General features: G+C 46.3%; 2 protein-coding genes across 4 annotated transcripts in view; one reads left to right on the top strand and one right to left on the bottom strand.

Annotated features, from left to right (window-relative positions):
• cbl (Cbl proto-oncogene, E3 ubiquitin protein ligase) overlaps positions 1 to 4,079 on the top strand; it is a 43,162-nt gene extending 39,083 nt beyond the window's left edge. The window contains exon 16 of the mRNA XM_030108072.1: positions 720 to 4,079. Coding sequence (XP_029963932.1) covers positions 720 to 1,015 — 296 coding nt within the window. The 3' untranslated portion in view covers positions 1,016 to 4,079. The remainder of the gene's footprint in view (positions 1 to 719) is intronic.
• A 2,822-nt stretch (positions 4,080 to 6,901) lies between these two features.
• LOC115400291 (cell surface glycoprotein MUC18-like) overlaps positions 6,902 to 14,667 on the bottom strand; it is a 33,908-nt gene continuing 26,142 nt past the window's right edge. Inside the window, exons 2-17 of one of the 3 annotated variants that reach the window (XM_030108075.1) lie at positions 14,354 to 14,478; positions 14,047 to 14,278; positions 13,661 to 13,731; positions 13,481 to 13,568; positions 13,179 to 13,358; positions 12,804 to 12,934; positions 12,533 to 12,674; positions 12,318 to 12,433; positions 12,080 to 12,221; positions 11,872 to 11,993; positions 11,613 to 11,751; positions 11,237 to 11,305; positions 9,650 to 9,691; positions 9,058 to 9,181; positions 8,840 to 8,951; positions 6,902 to 8,757 (exon numbers count right to left, since the gene is read on the bottom strand). In XM_030108075.1, coding sequence (XP_029963935.1) covers positions 8,755 to 8,757; positions 8,840 to 8,951; positions 9,058 to 9,181; positions 9,650 to 9,691; positions 11,237 to 11,305; positions 11,613 to 11,751; positions 11,872 to 11,993; positions 12,080 to 12,221; positions 12,318 to 12,433; positions 12,533 to 12,674; positions 12,804 to 12,934; positions 13,179 to 13,358; positions 13,481 to 13,568; positions 13,661 to 13,731; positions 14,047 to 14,278; positions 14,354 to 14,478 — 1,838 coding nt within the window. In that variant the 3' untranslated portion in view covers positions 6,902 to 8,754. Of the gene's footprint in view, positions 8,758 to 8,827; positions 8,952 to 9,057; positions 9,182 to 9,649; positions 9,692 to 11,236; positions 11,306 to 11,612; positions 11,752 to 11,871; positions 11,994 to 12,079; positions 12,222 to 12,317; positions 12,434 to 12,532; positions 12,675 to 12,803; positions 12,935 to 13,178; positions 13,359 to 13,480; positions 13,569 to 13,660; positions 13,732 to 14,046; positions 14,279 to 14,353; positions 14,479 to 14,667 lie in introns of those variants that run through there. The other 2 variants (XM_030108074.1, XM_030108076.1) reach the window with 2 other exon arrangements.

Below are 14,667 nucleotides of genomic sequence, written 5' to 3'. Positions count from 1 at the left end.
TGTGAGACCATCTTGATTTTTTTTTTTTTTTTGAACATGAGAAATTGGACATCTGTTTCTCAAAGTCACTTGAACGTACCGTATTAAACAGCAGCAGCCCTCATGTTCCGGCTCCTGCCAGACAGAAATCCATTAAACTTTCTGATGAATCAATATCTGGATTACTAAAATTCTGTGATCCAGAAAATTCCTCTAAGTCTTCCTGCTGTTGTGTGGTGTAGAGCCGTATGAGACTCAGATTTGGGCTTTGATAGACTTTGCTGCAGATTGATTACTGCTCCGGTCTGTGCAGCGACGGCGTGAAAGAGGGGAAAAGACGGGTATTACAAGACTCCGAGTGTGTGATGTTTCTGCGGCGCTGGGCGGACAGATTGATTTTGGTGGAGAGGTTTTCAAAGTGTTAGAGCTCGGGGAGAGTTTCTCACTGCGAAATGACCAGAATGCCACAGTGCTCCTCACGTTTGCTGGGTGGGGGATGTTAAAGCTGCGGTCCACCAGAGAGTCCAGTCCAGTGTTTATCACCATTAGGTATTTCTAACTGGTGCAACACGTTATTGAAGCAGTTCTTCTGTGAAATTAGCCGCTCATCCTAAACTGTGCAGAGGAATCGCACCAACACTCTGAACTAAACAGCCGTGTGATGATGACGAGGCTGCTGCAGCAGGAAGCTGTTGAGATGAACTCCACTCACCGTTTTCTTCCTCTTCCTGTTCATTCAGCCTTCTCGGAGCCAGGCGAAGCGCCGGCGAGGCCCCCGAAGCCCCTCCCACGACGAATGAACTCGGAGCGCCGGCCCAGTCCCGTCCCGCCCGCCCCCTCCCCGCCCTGCGGCGGGGCGGTGGGGGGCGAGGCCAACCCTCAGATCAGCAGCGAGATCGAGCACCTCATGAGTCTGGGCTACTCCTACCAGGACATCCAGAAAGCACTGATGATCGCACAGAACAACGTGGAAATGGCCAAGAACATCCTGCGCGAGTTCGTCTCCATTCCCTCCACCGCTCACATCCTCACATAGCACACTCCACCCCGGCTCTCGCCTTCGCTCTCTCGCCCTAGCTTGGCCCAGCCTGGTTTGGCTGTAGGTCGGCACTGACCGACCCGGAGCGCCAAACCCATTGCCTGCAGCAGCAGCGCCCCCTCTGGTGCTGGCTGACGCCCTACGCCCACCCCCTCCCTCCTCCCTCCTCCCTCCTCCTCCCGTGGATTTTACCTGGCCGTATCTCCGGCGCGCTCGCGGTACCTGCAGGAGTCTGCGCCCTGCACCCCATGCGGCCCGTTTGAAACTGCCCGGGCGTTTTCTGGAAGGTCTCTGCGGGACCGACGGCGCCGGAGGGGAGCAGCAGCCGCAGCGCAAGACTCACACGGGAATCCTGGGACGACCGATTCCTACCTGTCATGTTGAAGCCTCTTGCTGAAAATGTAACCAACACCTCACAATTAAAACTAAAAGTGTATGTCTATATGAAAATTTAATATATGAGTAAATATATATTAAATGTGTGTAATATATTCAGTACGTGCATATATCGTATGTGATTACAGCTCTGAGGGTCGCTGTTGGTACAGGCGATATGTGCAGACAGGGACCAGATTAAAGTGGGGGGGGGGGTGTTGCCCCCCCCCTTTCCTCTGTCAGACTGAGGGATGTGAGACTGGAAACTTGAGGAAGAGGAGGAGATCTTCCTCACCTGGAGGAGTGTGCGGGCAGCAGTCGAGCGTCTTCTCGACGGCGTCGGTCTGTTCTGGTGAACGACGTGGCTTCGGTACTTTTTTCTGTTCTTCGTAAAGAGAAACCTGCTTGTTCTGTCGTGTTTTTCTTAAAGTAGCATGACGACGGTTTCAGGTCTGGTCTGGTGTGTGTCTGCGTGCGTGCGTGTACGTGTGTGTGTGTGTTTGTGTGTGTGTGTGTGTGTGTGTCTGCGTGCGTGTGTGTGTGTGTGTGTGTGTGTGTGTGTGTTGGCGTGCGTGTGTGTGTGTGTCTGCCAGACCTGCGCTTCATGGCCTGCTCCTACATGAACTCCTGTACAACATGAATGTGGATTTTCAGTCGGTGTACTCGGACTCTGTCAAACCGTACTACTGCTCGGACTCCCTCGGCCTCGCGCAGCTGGCGCTCGGATGACTCGTGAACGTGTTAATGTGCGATCTGTGACGGCCGAAATGTTCAGACTCTGTCCCGCTTCATGACTGAACTGGTCCATCGATCGGTTTCCGTCTCCAGTTCGGTCCAACGTTGTGAAACAAAAAAGAAAAAAGAAAACTCATTGATTTACTTTGATAATATATTATTGTAATATGATCATAAATATTGTTATAATTCAGAAGTGCTTCACTGCTGCTACTATTGTTAGTGCTAAACAATTTAAGCCTTAAATGTACATTTGTGAATAATGTGTTTAACCGTCATCCTGTTTCTTTAAAGTGACAGTATCACCTGTTTCTCCAGTCCGTAATGTAGCATACTTGAAAGTACAAGCAGCTTGTGAGCCTGCAGCCTTCTCAAGCTGTCCACTCTTCAGTGTTGGAAACGTTTTTCTTTATATACAGTACTGTGGAAAGGTCTGACAGGTTACTAATCCATCCGACTGGTCCCAGATTTTACTCTGCAGCAGAGTATGAATAACCCCACTTGCATTTCCAATGTGAAAAATAAGATGATCATGAAGAGAGTTTTCCGTAATTTTCCTGAAAAGTTCCCTGAAAAAAAGTTTACCTAGAGGTTCAGAGGATGTTCGCCCTAAATACAAAGTGAAAGAAAATAACTCTCATCTCACTCTCTAAGAGCGTTCTGCTGTTGCAGAATGTTCCCACTCTGGCCTGAAACCTTTTGCACAGTACTGTATCTTCTCTGCATCGTCACAATAATGAAGCAAACAAACCGCTTAGTGCTTGGAGACCAGCCACCTGCTAATAGATCCAGGCTTTCGCAGCAGCTCCCTCTCGGGCTGCTGAGGCTCTTTAAACTGTAGGCTCATGGGTTTTACTGGCCCGCCCCCAAGCCTACATTGAAAAAAAAAAAATCAGTGTTTGGGCCAACTGTAAGAACTAACTCAGGAAAATAAAAGAGAAAAAAAAAACGGTTTGAACAGACGAGTGGCTGTCACACGGGGGAGGCGGCGGCTCGGTTTGCAGTCGTCTGCTCCTCCAGGTGACGAGCAGCCAAAAGTATCCGCTTAATGAAGTCACACAAGTAGCCTAGTAACTTTATTTCACATAACTTGCACATTTTTTTTTTTTTGATTTGTATTATTTCCAGTGTTTGCAGGACGAGAGACAGCAGCTTAATTTCCAGGTACTATGAAAGCAACGGGATGAATTCGTGGTCCAGGAGCTGTTAGGTACACGGACTGGAAGCCTCTCCCAGCATATGAAGAATGTTTTGGTTTTTTTCCAGGGAGGATGTCAGCAGCTAATCGGCCCGGCTCGCTTCTTCGCTGTGTGTTGACTGGAAGCTCTCTCCTCGCTGTCTGGCCAGCCTCTCACTTTTCTGTTCCTAGTTGCCTTGAGAAACCTTGTTGAATGATGGGTAATGGACGAAGAGGTCCTCAATCCTCAATACTGTACCGATGTTTTGCTGACGTTTCAAGGACAGCCTGTCATTGTGGCGTATTATTTACCTTTGACGTTTTGTTTTTGCACAGGATACCAATTTGTGCTTCGATACTGTCACTCTAAAGAAAAAAAAAAAGATGTGTAAAGCTCAGTGATTTGGAGGAAGAAGAAGAAAAAAAAGGCGATGGCTGTTTTTGTTTCATTTTGCATTCCTGTACATGTATTTTTGTTCCAAAGGTTTTGTTTACTGATGTGAATAATTCTGTGAGCAGTGCCATATGTTTAGACTTCCTCGTCACGTTTAGGAGGACGGCCTTGTTTTTAAAGACAGTTTGTAGGTATTGATGTGGAGAGCGATCCGATCTCCCCGCTCTGCTTCTTCAGCTTCATTTAACCCCCCCCCCCCCCCCCCCCCCCCCCACCCCTTCCCAGTCCTTACTGCCCCCAGATCCCCCCCTGTTGGAGTACTTCAGGTTTCTGCCAGAAGAGGGAGCCCTTGTTTCACCCAGCTGCGCCGCTTCCCATCAGTAAAAGGCATTCGTTCAATTCTCGGTGGTTTTTCAGGCTCATATCACTTTGGAAGTATGCACATTGCTGTTAATAAAATAAGCAAAAGCCATCGCTGTCTCCTCTGTGTGTATCCACGTTTTAGTTACGTCTGCACTTTACTGCATTCTGTTTTGAAACAGGAAGTCTAAAATCTACTTCTTTCACTGTTATCTCTCTACTTTTCTACTTTAATGCAGCTGATTTTTTATTTTTTATTTATTTTTTTATTATATTCTAAATCCATCTTGCCAGAAAGGAGCACAGTGGAGAAGTGAGACTATCTCCGGTTGGACTCTGGACTCGTGGGCCTTTCTGATTGACCTGCAGTCCTGAGCCGAGGTTAACTGGTGACTGACTTGGCCTGGTCAGTCGCTGGGATCAGCTCCCTCTGACCATCCTGAGCTGCATGAGGCAGTGAAGACGATGGACTGATGGGACCCGCTCTGAGAGATCATTAAACCTCCATTTAAAACCGCATGTGAGCCTCTCACAGGTAATTACAGCCGACTTTCAGAAAAGTAATCTAAGCTGTGCATGTTGAAGTCGAAGTATCAAGCAGATTAGATTATTTTTTTGTTTCTCTTTTTTTCTATTTTTGTTTGCAGCTCATAGTCTTTGCATTGAAATGCATTTCATAACTGCATTATCAAGCGAAATGTGATTTAACTCTCCGTCAAGTAGATCAAATCACCGCGCTGTAAAACTCTGAGGTAACCTAATAAACATGTCTGCTGCCTGCAGAAAGGGGCTGCTGGAGACACACATTCATTCATGCCTGCAGCAGAGAGGATGATGGGAAACAATACAGCAGCTCACTTCATTTTCAGGAACTTCCTCCAAGACTTTCTATCAGGAGCAATTTATCTTAGTATCAGTTCAAATCCCCTTTTCAATACATAAATCTTGATTCTCTGCAGACTTTTTAGTTTGGTGCTTTGAATGGTTCAGTGGAGTCCAGCTCAGTGGAATCGTACCTCAGTTTGACAGATGTGAAAACCTAACTGAAAGAAAGATGTTCTAAATGGCCTGTACTGTATCTCTGTAGAGCGATCAGCAAACAAACAGAAAAGTCACCAACAGAGACATAAAAAGGTCAAATCAGTGCAGAAATGTGAGCAGCTAAAAACTTGAATTCAATGTAATCAACATAAAACACAGTTTTTGCAACAAAACTACATGTCAAAGCTGTACAGAACTGAAGGTTACAGAGCGCCAGTTTGACCTCTGACCTATCAGAGATATCAGACTACGCACCATAACCATCTCCTGCTTCCTGCACTCTGAGATGATCAATGAAAGGAGATATTTTGCTCATTTAACGTCATCTTTCATCACTTCTTATCACCCGTTCCTAAGAAAATAACTTTCTAATCACTTAGAATAATAAATAAGTGTGCAAATTGAACATTTCTGTCCACCCAACCATTGGTATATACTTGTTTGTGAAATCATTTTATAGAAATTGTTCAATCTTTAATGTGCATTTATTAACTATTACAACAGGTTTTTTTTTTGACAAACTATAATTTTCTGTAACCCTGAATGAAGTAACTCAAGTTTTAATGGTTCCTTTTGTTTTGTTTTGTTTTTTGAGTCTCTGACGTCGATGTTTCAACAATTAAAATTATCCTCTTCTCTTATTTCCATTTTCATAAACACTGTAAATGTGAGCAAGTTTTCGAAAAGCACGTCAAGGAGAAGAAGAAAGTTGTGGGGTTTTTTGAAGCAGAGATGGTCATGTTGGAAGAAAACCCAGAAAACGTACATAAATCATCTCCTGCTCCGTGGTTCCCAACCTTGAGCTGGAGAAATCTTTACCCTAAATAAACATAAGGTTCGCTGCATGAGATCGATCACAGACACGCTGTAGAGTAATCAGGCAGAGATCGACCAAAACATTCACAAACATTTTGGTTTTCACAGGCTAAACTCACACTGCTCCATCAAGAAGTCGTGTTAATGTGGAAATTAGTGGGATTATTAATTTTCCACCATGCTTTTTGTGTGTGTGCAAATTAAATAATTAATTATTTATCTTAAATTTGTCATTCTGATGTGTCAAACCATTTCAGCCTCATTCCGTCGGACGAAACCTCAGAGGAGCAAAAATAACTCGGGAGAAAATGAATTCAAGACCCAGAGCATCCTTCAAAGGGCTCGTTAGGACCACTAATGCACTCCATGCTGTACAAGGACTTAACTTTTATCGTGCATTTGATCGTATCACGCATGTCACATGATCACATTCAAACACACACACACACACACACACACCAGTGAGGATGGCTGCCGTGTCACGTGATCGCACTAACGTGACTCCATTAATCACTATACTACAATATTAAGTGAATACAGACAACAGCTTGTTTTTTTTTTTTTTTTTCACGGTCAATCTTTATTTGGCAGGATTTTTAAAAACTTCAAACAAAGAGTTTGTTGATGAATCGTTCCGAATGTCATCAATCACAAATAAATTTTACATCCCCAAAGCTGTTTGAAGGCATTTTGAAGGTTTGAAACATTCAAAGATCCTCCACAAAGTGGCGGCTCTTTAAAACACCAGAGGAGACATAAAGGAAGAACTGATTGAGGGCAGGACGGGGTGAAGAGAGGAGCTGAGGCTGCAGGAGCAGCTTGATTGTCTTCAGCTTGAACGCGACGGCGGCGTCACAGCCGTTCCCTCCTCAGGCGTCTCGCGCTGGAACGCAAAGAGCTGTTCTGCCTGCATGTAAATGAGGAGCGGCGGTCAACCTAAGGCTGAGGGGGAGTCTGTGTCTGGCTGGGAGAAAACGGATTTTTTCAAGTTTCAGTCAACACAGGGTTTCATTCATTGGTTTGTTTCACAGGAACGAGTCTCCTTCCCATAGAACGAGGGCAACTTCATGCCGTGAGCCATATTTACCATGGACCAATAATCTGTTTGACCCTCGGCCTTCCTCTTGAAAAAAAAAAAAAAAAAACAACAAAACAAACTGAAATATACTTTCATTAACACACAGTCTCAAAAAATAAAACAGCCGTTTCACATTAAACAAACACAACAACAAAGAAATCAGTGCACTGAACATTAAACATCACTGTGACTAACAGTAGAAAACGGAGTTTTTTTTTTTTTCATGGCTTCGGATCTTTGATCGCAATTTCTAAGGCATCTGCAAGTCTGTGACATGACTGCTGGCAATGCTTGAACTGTATCTCACACACACATACATACACACACACACACACACACAACCGCAACCACACACACACACACACGGTGAACGAATGAAAAATGAATGAGAACTAGAACAGTGTTAGCCATTCGATGTCACCCGTCTCGCCAAGTTTCCCACCTTACTGGATAAAAAACAGAAGAGAGTGAAGCTCAGTGGTGAAAGTAGTGAGAAGAAAAACGGTCAGTAGGAAGAATTTGTTGTTAGATGATCTGAAACGGGGGTCTGCAACCTCCAGCTCTGCAGCAACGTGGCGCGCCGCGCCGCGCTCACCTTACCGTCCTGGTATTTCAACCGGGTGTTCACAGCAAGGTCGATTTTTGATCCTTCGATCTCGGCTCAATTCAACAATCGTCTGATTTTTCACCCACTAATAAGAAACGTGAGCTGGTTTATATCATCGTGAGACATTTCAGCTACTTTGCTTTGCTTCATAAGTCATGATGTGAATGAAAAAGTGTGATAAATCTTAGCATTTGTTTTTTTAAGTCGATGCATTTTTCTTCTTAGGAAAAAATAACATTTTCATTGCATGCTTTAAGACTGTCTTTCTGTACTGCGTATAAGACAACAATGATTGTTATTTTTGTTTTGGCTGTTTTGGAAAAATAAAACTTTTGTGATTCTGAACTGTAGTTCTTCTCAACTTTACTGAACTGCAACATAAACTGCAGCGTTGCTTTGTCGGACCAAATTTCTCTTTATATATTTTCTGCAGACATTGAGGATTTCTTTTGACTGCAGAAGGCTGCAGACCCCCGATCTGTTGTTTTCGGAGTGAATCAAGCCGTGGAGGTGATGCGGAAACATCGGTGGAGCCCCAAAATTTCAGTGTACAGACTTCAGCTCAACAATAAACAAAGACAAAATAAAAACGAGACATCTACCTAAACTCCCCTTAAAGAGCGCCCAAACGAACAAAGAAATACACTATTTATTTTTGATCGTTTTTTTTTTTTCTATTGTGTTATTTTAAATAAAGAAATATGTATATACATAGACTATAATATGTACACTTGTAGTGTTTCAGGCTGCTCTTCAGTGGTCGCCCTTGGTGATGCTTTAGCTGGATATAAAAGAGTCCCTGGTCAGCTTTGTGCTCTAAAGGTTGGTTCTACGGGCGATGAAAGGCTTACAGTAAATACGGTACAGTCCAAAGCAGTCCTGGGTTGGAGGTGGAGCATTTCTGAGCAGAGGTATGAGGCGTAGCTCTGGAGCTGCACGGCAACAGAAACACGCTGCGATGCTGAGTGACGCTGGGCAGAAGCTGAGAGGTGGGCGGAGCTTCTGCAGGACAGTAACGCTGGAATAAGGAGCTGCGGTGGGGGCTTGAAGGCATCGACGGGTCTGAGCCTGAGGGGTGGAGGTGGGGGCGGAGGCCGCTGCGTCGGTCTGCAGTCACCTCCTCAAGTCTGCACGTCCAGGAACACGACGGGCCTTACTGCAGAGAGAACACACACCTCAGTAACGGTCTGGAGCTGATGGCGCTGAAGCAAAGATGGAATATTTGGTCATTTTTCTACCTGGTCGTTGGGAGGCTGCTTTTCTCCGTTGACCCCGAGGAGAATGGCTTCCTCTGTGTTGTCGCTCTTCATCTCCACCACGATGTTATCTTTGCTGGACTTCCCTTTGGTGCTGCAGGAGCAGGACAGATTCAGTGGAGCAGCGTTTCGCTGCTGTGATCCAGAAGTTCTCACGTGGAAGCAAAGACTCAAACCCAACCCAAACGGATCACACTCACAGGTCCTGCTTCCCAGATCGGCCGCAGATCTTTCCCTTCTTGTAGAGGAAGTAGAGCACGGCTCCCACGACGGCCAGGAGCAGGATGCAGATGATGATGACGGCAATGATCACGCCGTTGCTCTCTGGTGGAGAAGAAGCACAAGCAGAGGAATCAGACACCCCCCGGTGAGAATCAGGAGAAGGGAGCAGGAGGCGGCGTGGAGAGTGGAGAAGTGCTTCAGCTGGAGGTGGAGAGCGTTTCTCGTCTACAGTGCATCTACTGGAGAGTGTGTCATTCACGTGACCTGGACCAAGAGAGAGAGAGAGGAAGGTGCAGAGCGTTCAAACAGCATGACAGCATGCAGAGGAGGAGGCGGAGGCGATGAACGGTCCAGCCGCAGTCCGGCGTTCATCGGGAGGAGTGTGTGATGAATGCTGGGAGGCGAGAGCGCAGTGGTGGTGGTGGTGGTGGTGGAGGGGAGGAGGGGGGAGTGGCAGGGGGTGAGGGGGGGGGGGGGTCTTTGGTGAAGGAACCCAAAGAAGCTCAGCGCCGTTTTTTTTTTTTAAACGGGAAGGTGGGAGAGAATCTGCGGCAGCGTAAGCATACAAACCTTTCTTGACTTTCTTTGGTGGGATAACGATTTCTGTTACGACTGAGAAAAACCAAACGTGCACAATTATCAGTGGATGACGGGGCGTGCGAGTCTCAGCAGGTCTCAGGTACACATCAGCAAAAACAATAGTTTACATTCATTTCACGGATACTAAAAAAAAAAAACAAAAAAAAACCTAAAACACGACTTCATATTGATATTTATCTGTGTATCCCACATGGACACTCTCTCTCTCTTTCTCTTCGTGTGTGTGTGGAACAGCCCTGACTTTGACCCAAGGAAACAAAACAAACGAGTCATTTTTTCTGTAAGTTGGAGCAATGTTTCCAGTCGAATCAGTCTGAACGCAGCAAAAAGAGCTATCATCAAGCCACTCTGTTTTATCTCATTGAAAAACACTGTTTGGGGAAAAACACATGAAGACAGGACAGCTTTCCTCTGAGGGGACACACACTTCCCGGCGTGACGTCGAGGCAGAAACACACAAGAAAAGCAACACAAGACAGCAGTCGTAATGGGAGTCAGGAGATCCGCTCGGAGTGCATTCAAAGTATCAGCTGCAACACACTGATGTGTGGGTGTGTGTGCGTGTGGTTGAACACAAGACGTAACACATAATCCTGTATTCATTAGATTTACTGTATTTGAGTAGATCACTAATGACTCAATAAATGTTTTGCAGACATCATTTTATATCAGTGTAAAAAGTTCAGAGCAGACTATGCTGTAATTCTAAAAAAAACTGAATTAATTCAAACAAAATCTGCAAATACAGACACACAAAAGTCACAAAACATAATGTGTGATTTGCAAATCTGCTGAATTTGTTCATATTTAAAGAGAAAGTTTTCATTTGTACCCTCTGAACAGCTTCATTCATGAATTTTAAAAACCAAGTTGACGTCCACAAACATTTATCGATCGACATATTGAAGATGGATTCATAACGTCCTCGTGTAAAGTTGTAAATTTTCAAGAAGAACTTTGTGTTAATCTGTAAATGAATGAAATGTATTTGTTTACGTTTCTTTGGCTGCTTCACCACAGTGACTCAGTCCAATACTCAGTCCAATGAAAGCAGAGTGAGCGTGAATGAGCAAGTCACCGATTTTAGCTTTTGTAACCATTATTACTCATTCATTATATTTTCATTAAGTACTTTTAAGTACTTTTGCTCTTTTTTTTTTTTTTTTTTGCTTTTTATCACTTACACAGACACCTAAACTTATCGATCTGATCAAAAACATTTTATTGATACTAATCTGCTGTAAATACTCATTGAGTTTTTCTTTTTTTTTTTTAATGCTTTAATCACATGGTGACAACAGAAAATAAAACATCAAGTGAGTCGATGAATCACTTTGCGGTCTGAGATTATACCCATAAAACCCTAAACTTTTTCATCTCTAATTGAGGCTTATTTTTCCATGTTGCACCATTTTTCAAAGCACCTATTTTTGAACCGTCTGCAGAGACAATCCCTGTATTCCATCAACCTCTCTGACTAATGAAGGAATGACAGAACTGGTTAACGTAGCTGGACGAAGTGAAACAGTCTGAGGTGCGTCGTGCAGAGTGTCTTACCTGCGGAGGGGGTAATGGTTGTGGTGGTTGTGGTGGTTGTGGTGGTTGCTGTTGTGGTGGTGTGTGTTACTAAAAACAGGCAGAGGCACAGACAGGAACACACTCGCTGTAACAACACTGAGGAGGGGAAAACATTGAACAGCCAACACTGCTTCACAGTATCAACAACATCGAGATGTCAGGAGTCAGAAGCGGCGCTCCGGGGCGCGCGGCGGAGCTTCGGGCTTTCAGACGGAGCGAAAACAAACAAGGCGCTGACACAGACCAGAAGGGGAAGGGGGACGTGAGGAGGACAGACGGCGACACACACACACACACACACAGAAGACCAGGAGACACAAACAGGAAGCGCAGGAAGCGCGACAGCAGATCTCACTGGCTGTGATGGTGAAGGTCACCAGGTCGCTGCCGTATTCGTTGGAGGCGTGGCAGACCGCAGTGATGTTGGAGGAGACCTGGACGGTGATCACGCTCTCAAAGCCGCTCTCGGTCTCCGTCTGAGTCGTCTTGGTGACCTGCCGTGAGCAAACAGTCAAAGAAGTGTCTTGCTCTCCTTGCTTTTGTTGAAAAGTCCCTGTTTTAAATCGTTCTGTTGCTACAGTGCGCCGCAGAAATATCGCTTCCCTCCGTCATACCTTCCCATCGGACGTGGTCCAGGTCATTTCGGGAGCAGGGTAACCGATGGCATGGCACTTCAGCTGCACCGACTTGTCGTAGGTCTCCAGATCAGTGTCTTCCTCTGCGATTTCTGGAGCGCCTGCAGGCAGACGAGCAAGAAAACACCGACCGTGAGCAGATCTGTGATGCTTTCAACAACTCAGCGGTGTGTGTCTGCGCACTCACCGACCACCTTGACAGTCAGCGTGCTGCTGGTTGACATTCCCTCGATTTCAGGAACAGTCACGACGCACTCGTAAAGCCCGGACGTGTCGAACGAGACGTCGTCTATGATCAGCCTGTGTCCCGTTGAAACCTCGACTCCGTCCTGCAGGCCGGCACAGACAGGACATTTGAAACACAGTTCGACATTTCAGTGGATCAGAACAATCAAAGATGGCTGCATTCATCGTGAGCCGGTCACCTTAAACCAGACGGTGTTGGTCTGCAGAGAAGACAACGCGTTGCATGAGGCCTGCAGCTGACCCCCCTTGGTCACCTCCATCATGGCTCCAGGGGTCACGACAGCAGAGTCCAGATCTACAAAAAAAAGAAAAAAAAATGAAGTTATAGAGGACATGGACAAAGTGAGACATGTATGCTGTAACAGTTGAAATCAAATAAAGAAGGAATCCTCACAATGGACAAACACCGAGGTGTTTTTGGTGACTATGCTGTCGGCGAGAAATTCCGGGTCGAAAGGTTCGCACTCGTAGACGCCGCTGTCCAGACGGGACACGTTCTGCAGCTCCAGCCGATCGCTCTCCCAGGAGCGGCCGTCCTACGAACATCCGCGTCACAGCCTCGTTACAAAAACACCAAACGTTTCAGCTTCACACCAACGACACAGCTGAGATGCGATCGGTCCCCCAGAGTCGGCTCCAGCTGAGCCACTGGATGATTCTCTTACTTCAACATGTCGGATTGTGAAAATTGAGGACTGAGTGTTCCCGTTGCCCTCGCACTGGAGCTCCAGCCGGTCCCCTTCCTTAACTTTGCCGGCAGGTGATGCCACCCAGATGTTCACTGCATCGTGGGGGTCTGCAACAGAGACAAGAGCCACGCCACTGATTTTTTTTTTTTTTTAATGATTTTATGAATTTTGAACTTTTTTTTTTTAACAGACATAAAAACAAAACACACACCAGTAACTACAAACAGGATCCTCATATATAGATGAGTTAAATAAGGAAAAAGAGGATCTCAAAATATAACTATTTCACGACAAAATCAACACACACTGGCAGAAAACCAAGAGAGTCTTGGATCTGACGTTTGAACTCACAGTACACGGTGACGTTGATGCGGCTGGTTTCAGTCATCAGAGTCGCTCCGGGAACAAAGTAGGTGACCTCGCAGTAAAACTGGGCGTCTTTGTCCTCCTTCACCACTTTCATCCTCAGCTCGCTCATTACCGAGAACAGACCGCTGGACTCGGACGTGACTGTGGACTTTACGTGCAGCTCTGGAGGACACAAACACAGGAGGTACAGCACAATGAAGCAGTGAGAAGCGGGATTGATCCCTGAACTCAACACTGTGGAACGATGAACGTGTGCGTGAATGCTATCTGTTGAGCCGTTTTACCGCCTGGGACGCTGCGGACTGGAGTGGAGTTTCGGTACCAGGTGATGTTTGGCTTGGGGTGGCCGTTCTTCACCTCACAAGTGCCAATCTGGAGAAATCGCCAGAGAAAGTCTTCAGGAGTAAAATGAACCTGACAGCTGTTTGATGCAGTGAAATCTCCGCGATGCAAAGCTTGTTCACCTTGGACAGAACGTCCTCATTCACGGAGATCCCGTTCTGCGCCGCCTCGATGGTCGGAGCGTTCGGCGTTTCTGTGCAGCAAATGAAACGCGACGGTAGAGGAGCTTGATGACAGTGAAAGAGCAACATATAGGAGTCCTAACAGCTCTGAACAGAGTCAGTTCACTGAGAGGAGGATGTGTGTGTGGTGAAAGAGCGAAAGCTGCTCTACGTTATTGGGAGCATTTCTTTTACCAGTGTTTGGCTTCTCTATACTGTTTTGTCAGAGTCCTCAGGCTCTCTGAGGGTAAGTTGGAGCACCTGTTGTGCAGTAAATACTGTGTTTCTGAATCCGGACTGTAGACTTTGCGGTTTCCTCTCAGTGACCGAGGCCGCTGGAATCTCACCAAACACTTGGAGCTTGGTGCGTCCCTCGGCCGTCCCGTCGGTGAGACTTTTGACGAGGCAGATGAACTCCAGCTCGTCCTCCAGCAGCACGTTCCTGATGGTCAGTACCATCTCCCCGGTGGCCACGGAGCCGTTCATGCTGATCCGGTCCGTGAACGGCGTTCCTCGGTCCGCGACGCTGGTGGTGGCGTCCCGGTAGTAGATCCTCTCCTTTTCATTCGACCGTTTCACCTGCGGGACGGAGGTCAGGCTGCTCAGACATCTCGAAGCGTGTTCGTGTGTGGAACAGAGTCCGAGGAAACTCACGTAGAACCACTGGATGATCATGGCGCCGATGCCGTCATCTGACGTGAACATGCAGGTGATCTGAGCCGTCTGTCCCAGGCTGACCTCCACCTTGTCCTCCATGTTCACCTGCACGTCCGCCCAGCCTGGAGGAGGAAAAAGACAGCAGGCTTAATGCTGCAGCTTCAGACACACAGGTAATGCTCAGAGGTTTCCGATTTGCAGTCAAGCTTCAAAACATTTGGACTTTTTGACAGAAATATGTTTGCTGGTTCACCGACAGTCCGACTACTGAAACTGAGAGCCTGAATTTGTCCCACCTGCTCCCTCTCAGC

Source organism: Salarias fasciatus, chromosome 14 (assembly GCF_902148845.1).
Source record: "Salarias fasciatus chromosome 14, fSalaFa1.1, whole genome shotgun sequence".
NCBI lineage: Eukaryota > Metazoa > Chordata > Actinopteri > Blenniiformes > Blenniidae > Salarias > Salarias fasciatus.
The sequence above is the reverse complement of the archived record's forward strand: the minus strand, read 5'-3'. Positions and strand labels throughout refer to the sequence as shown.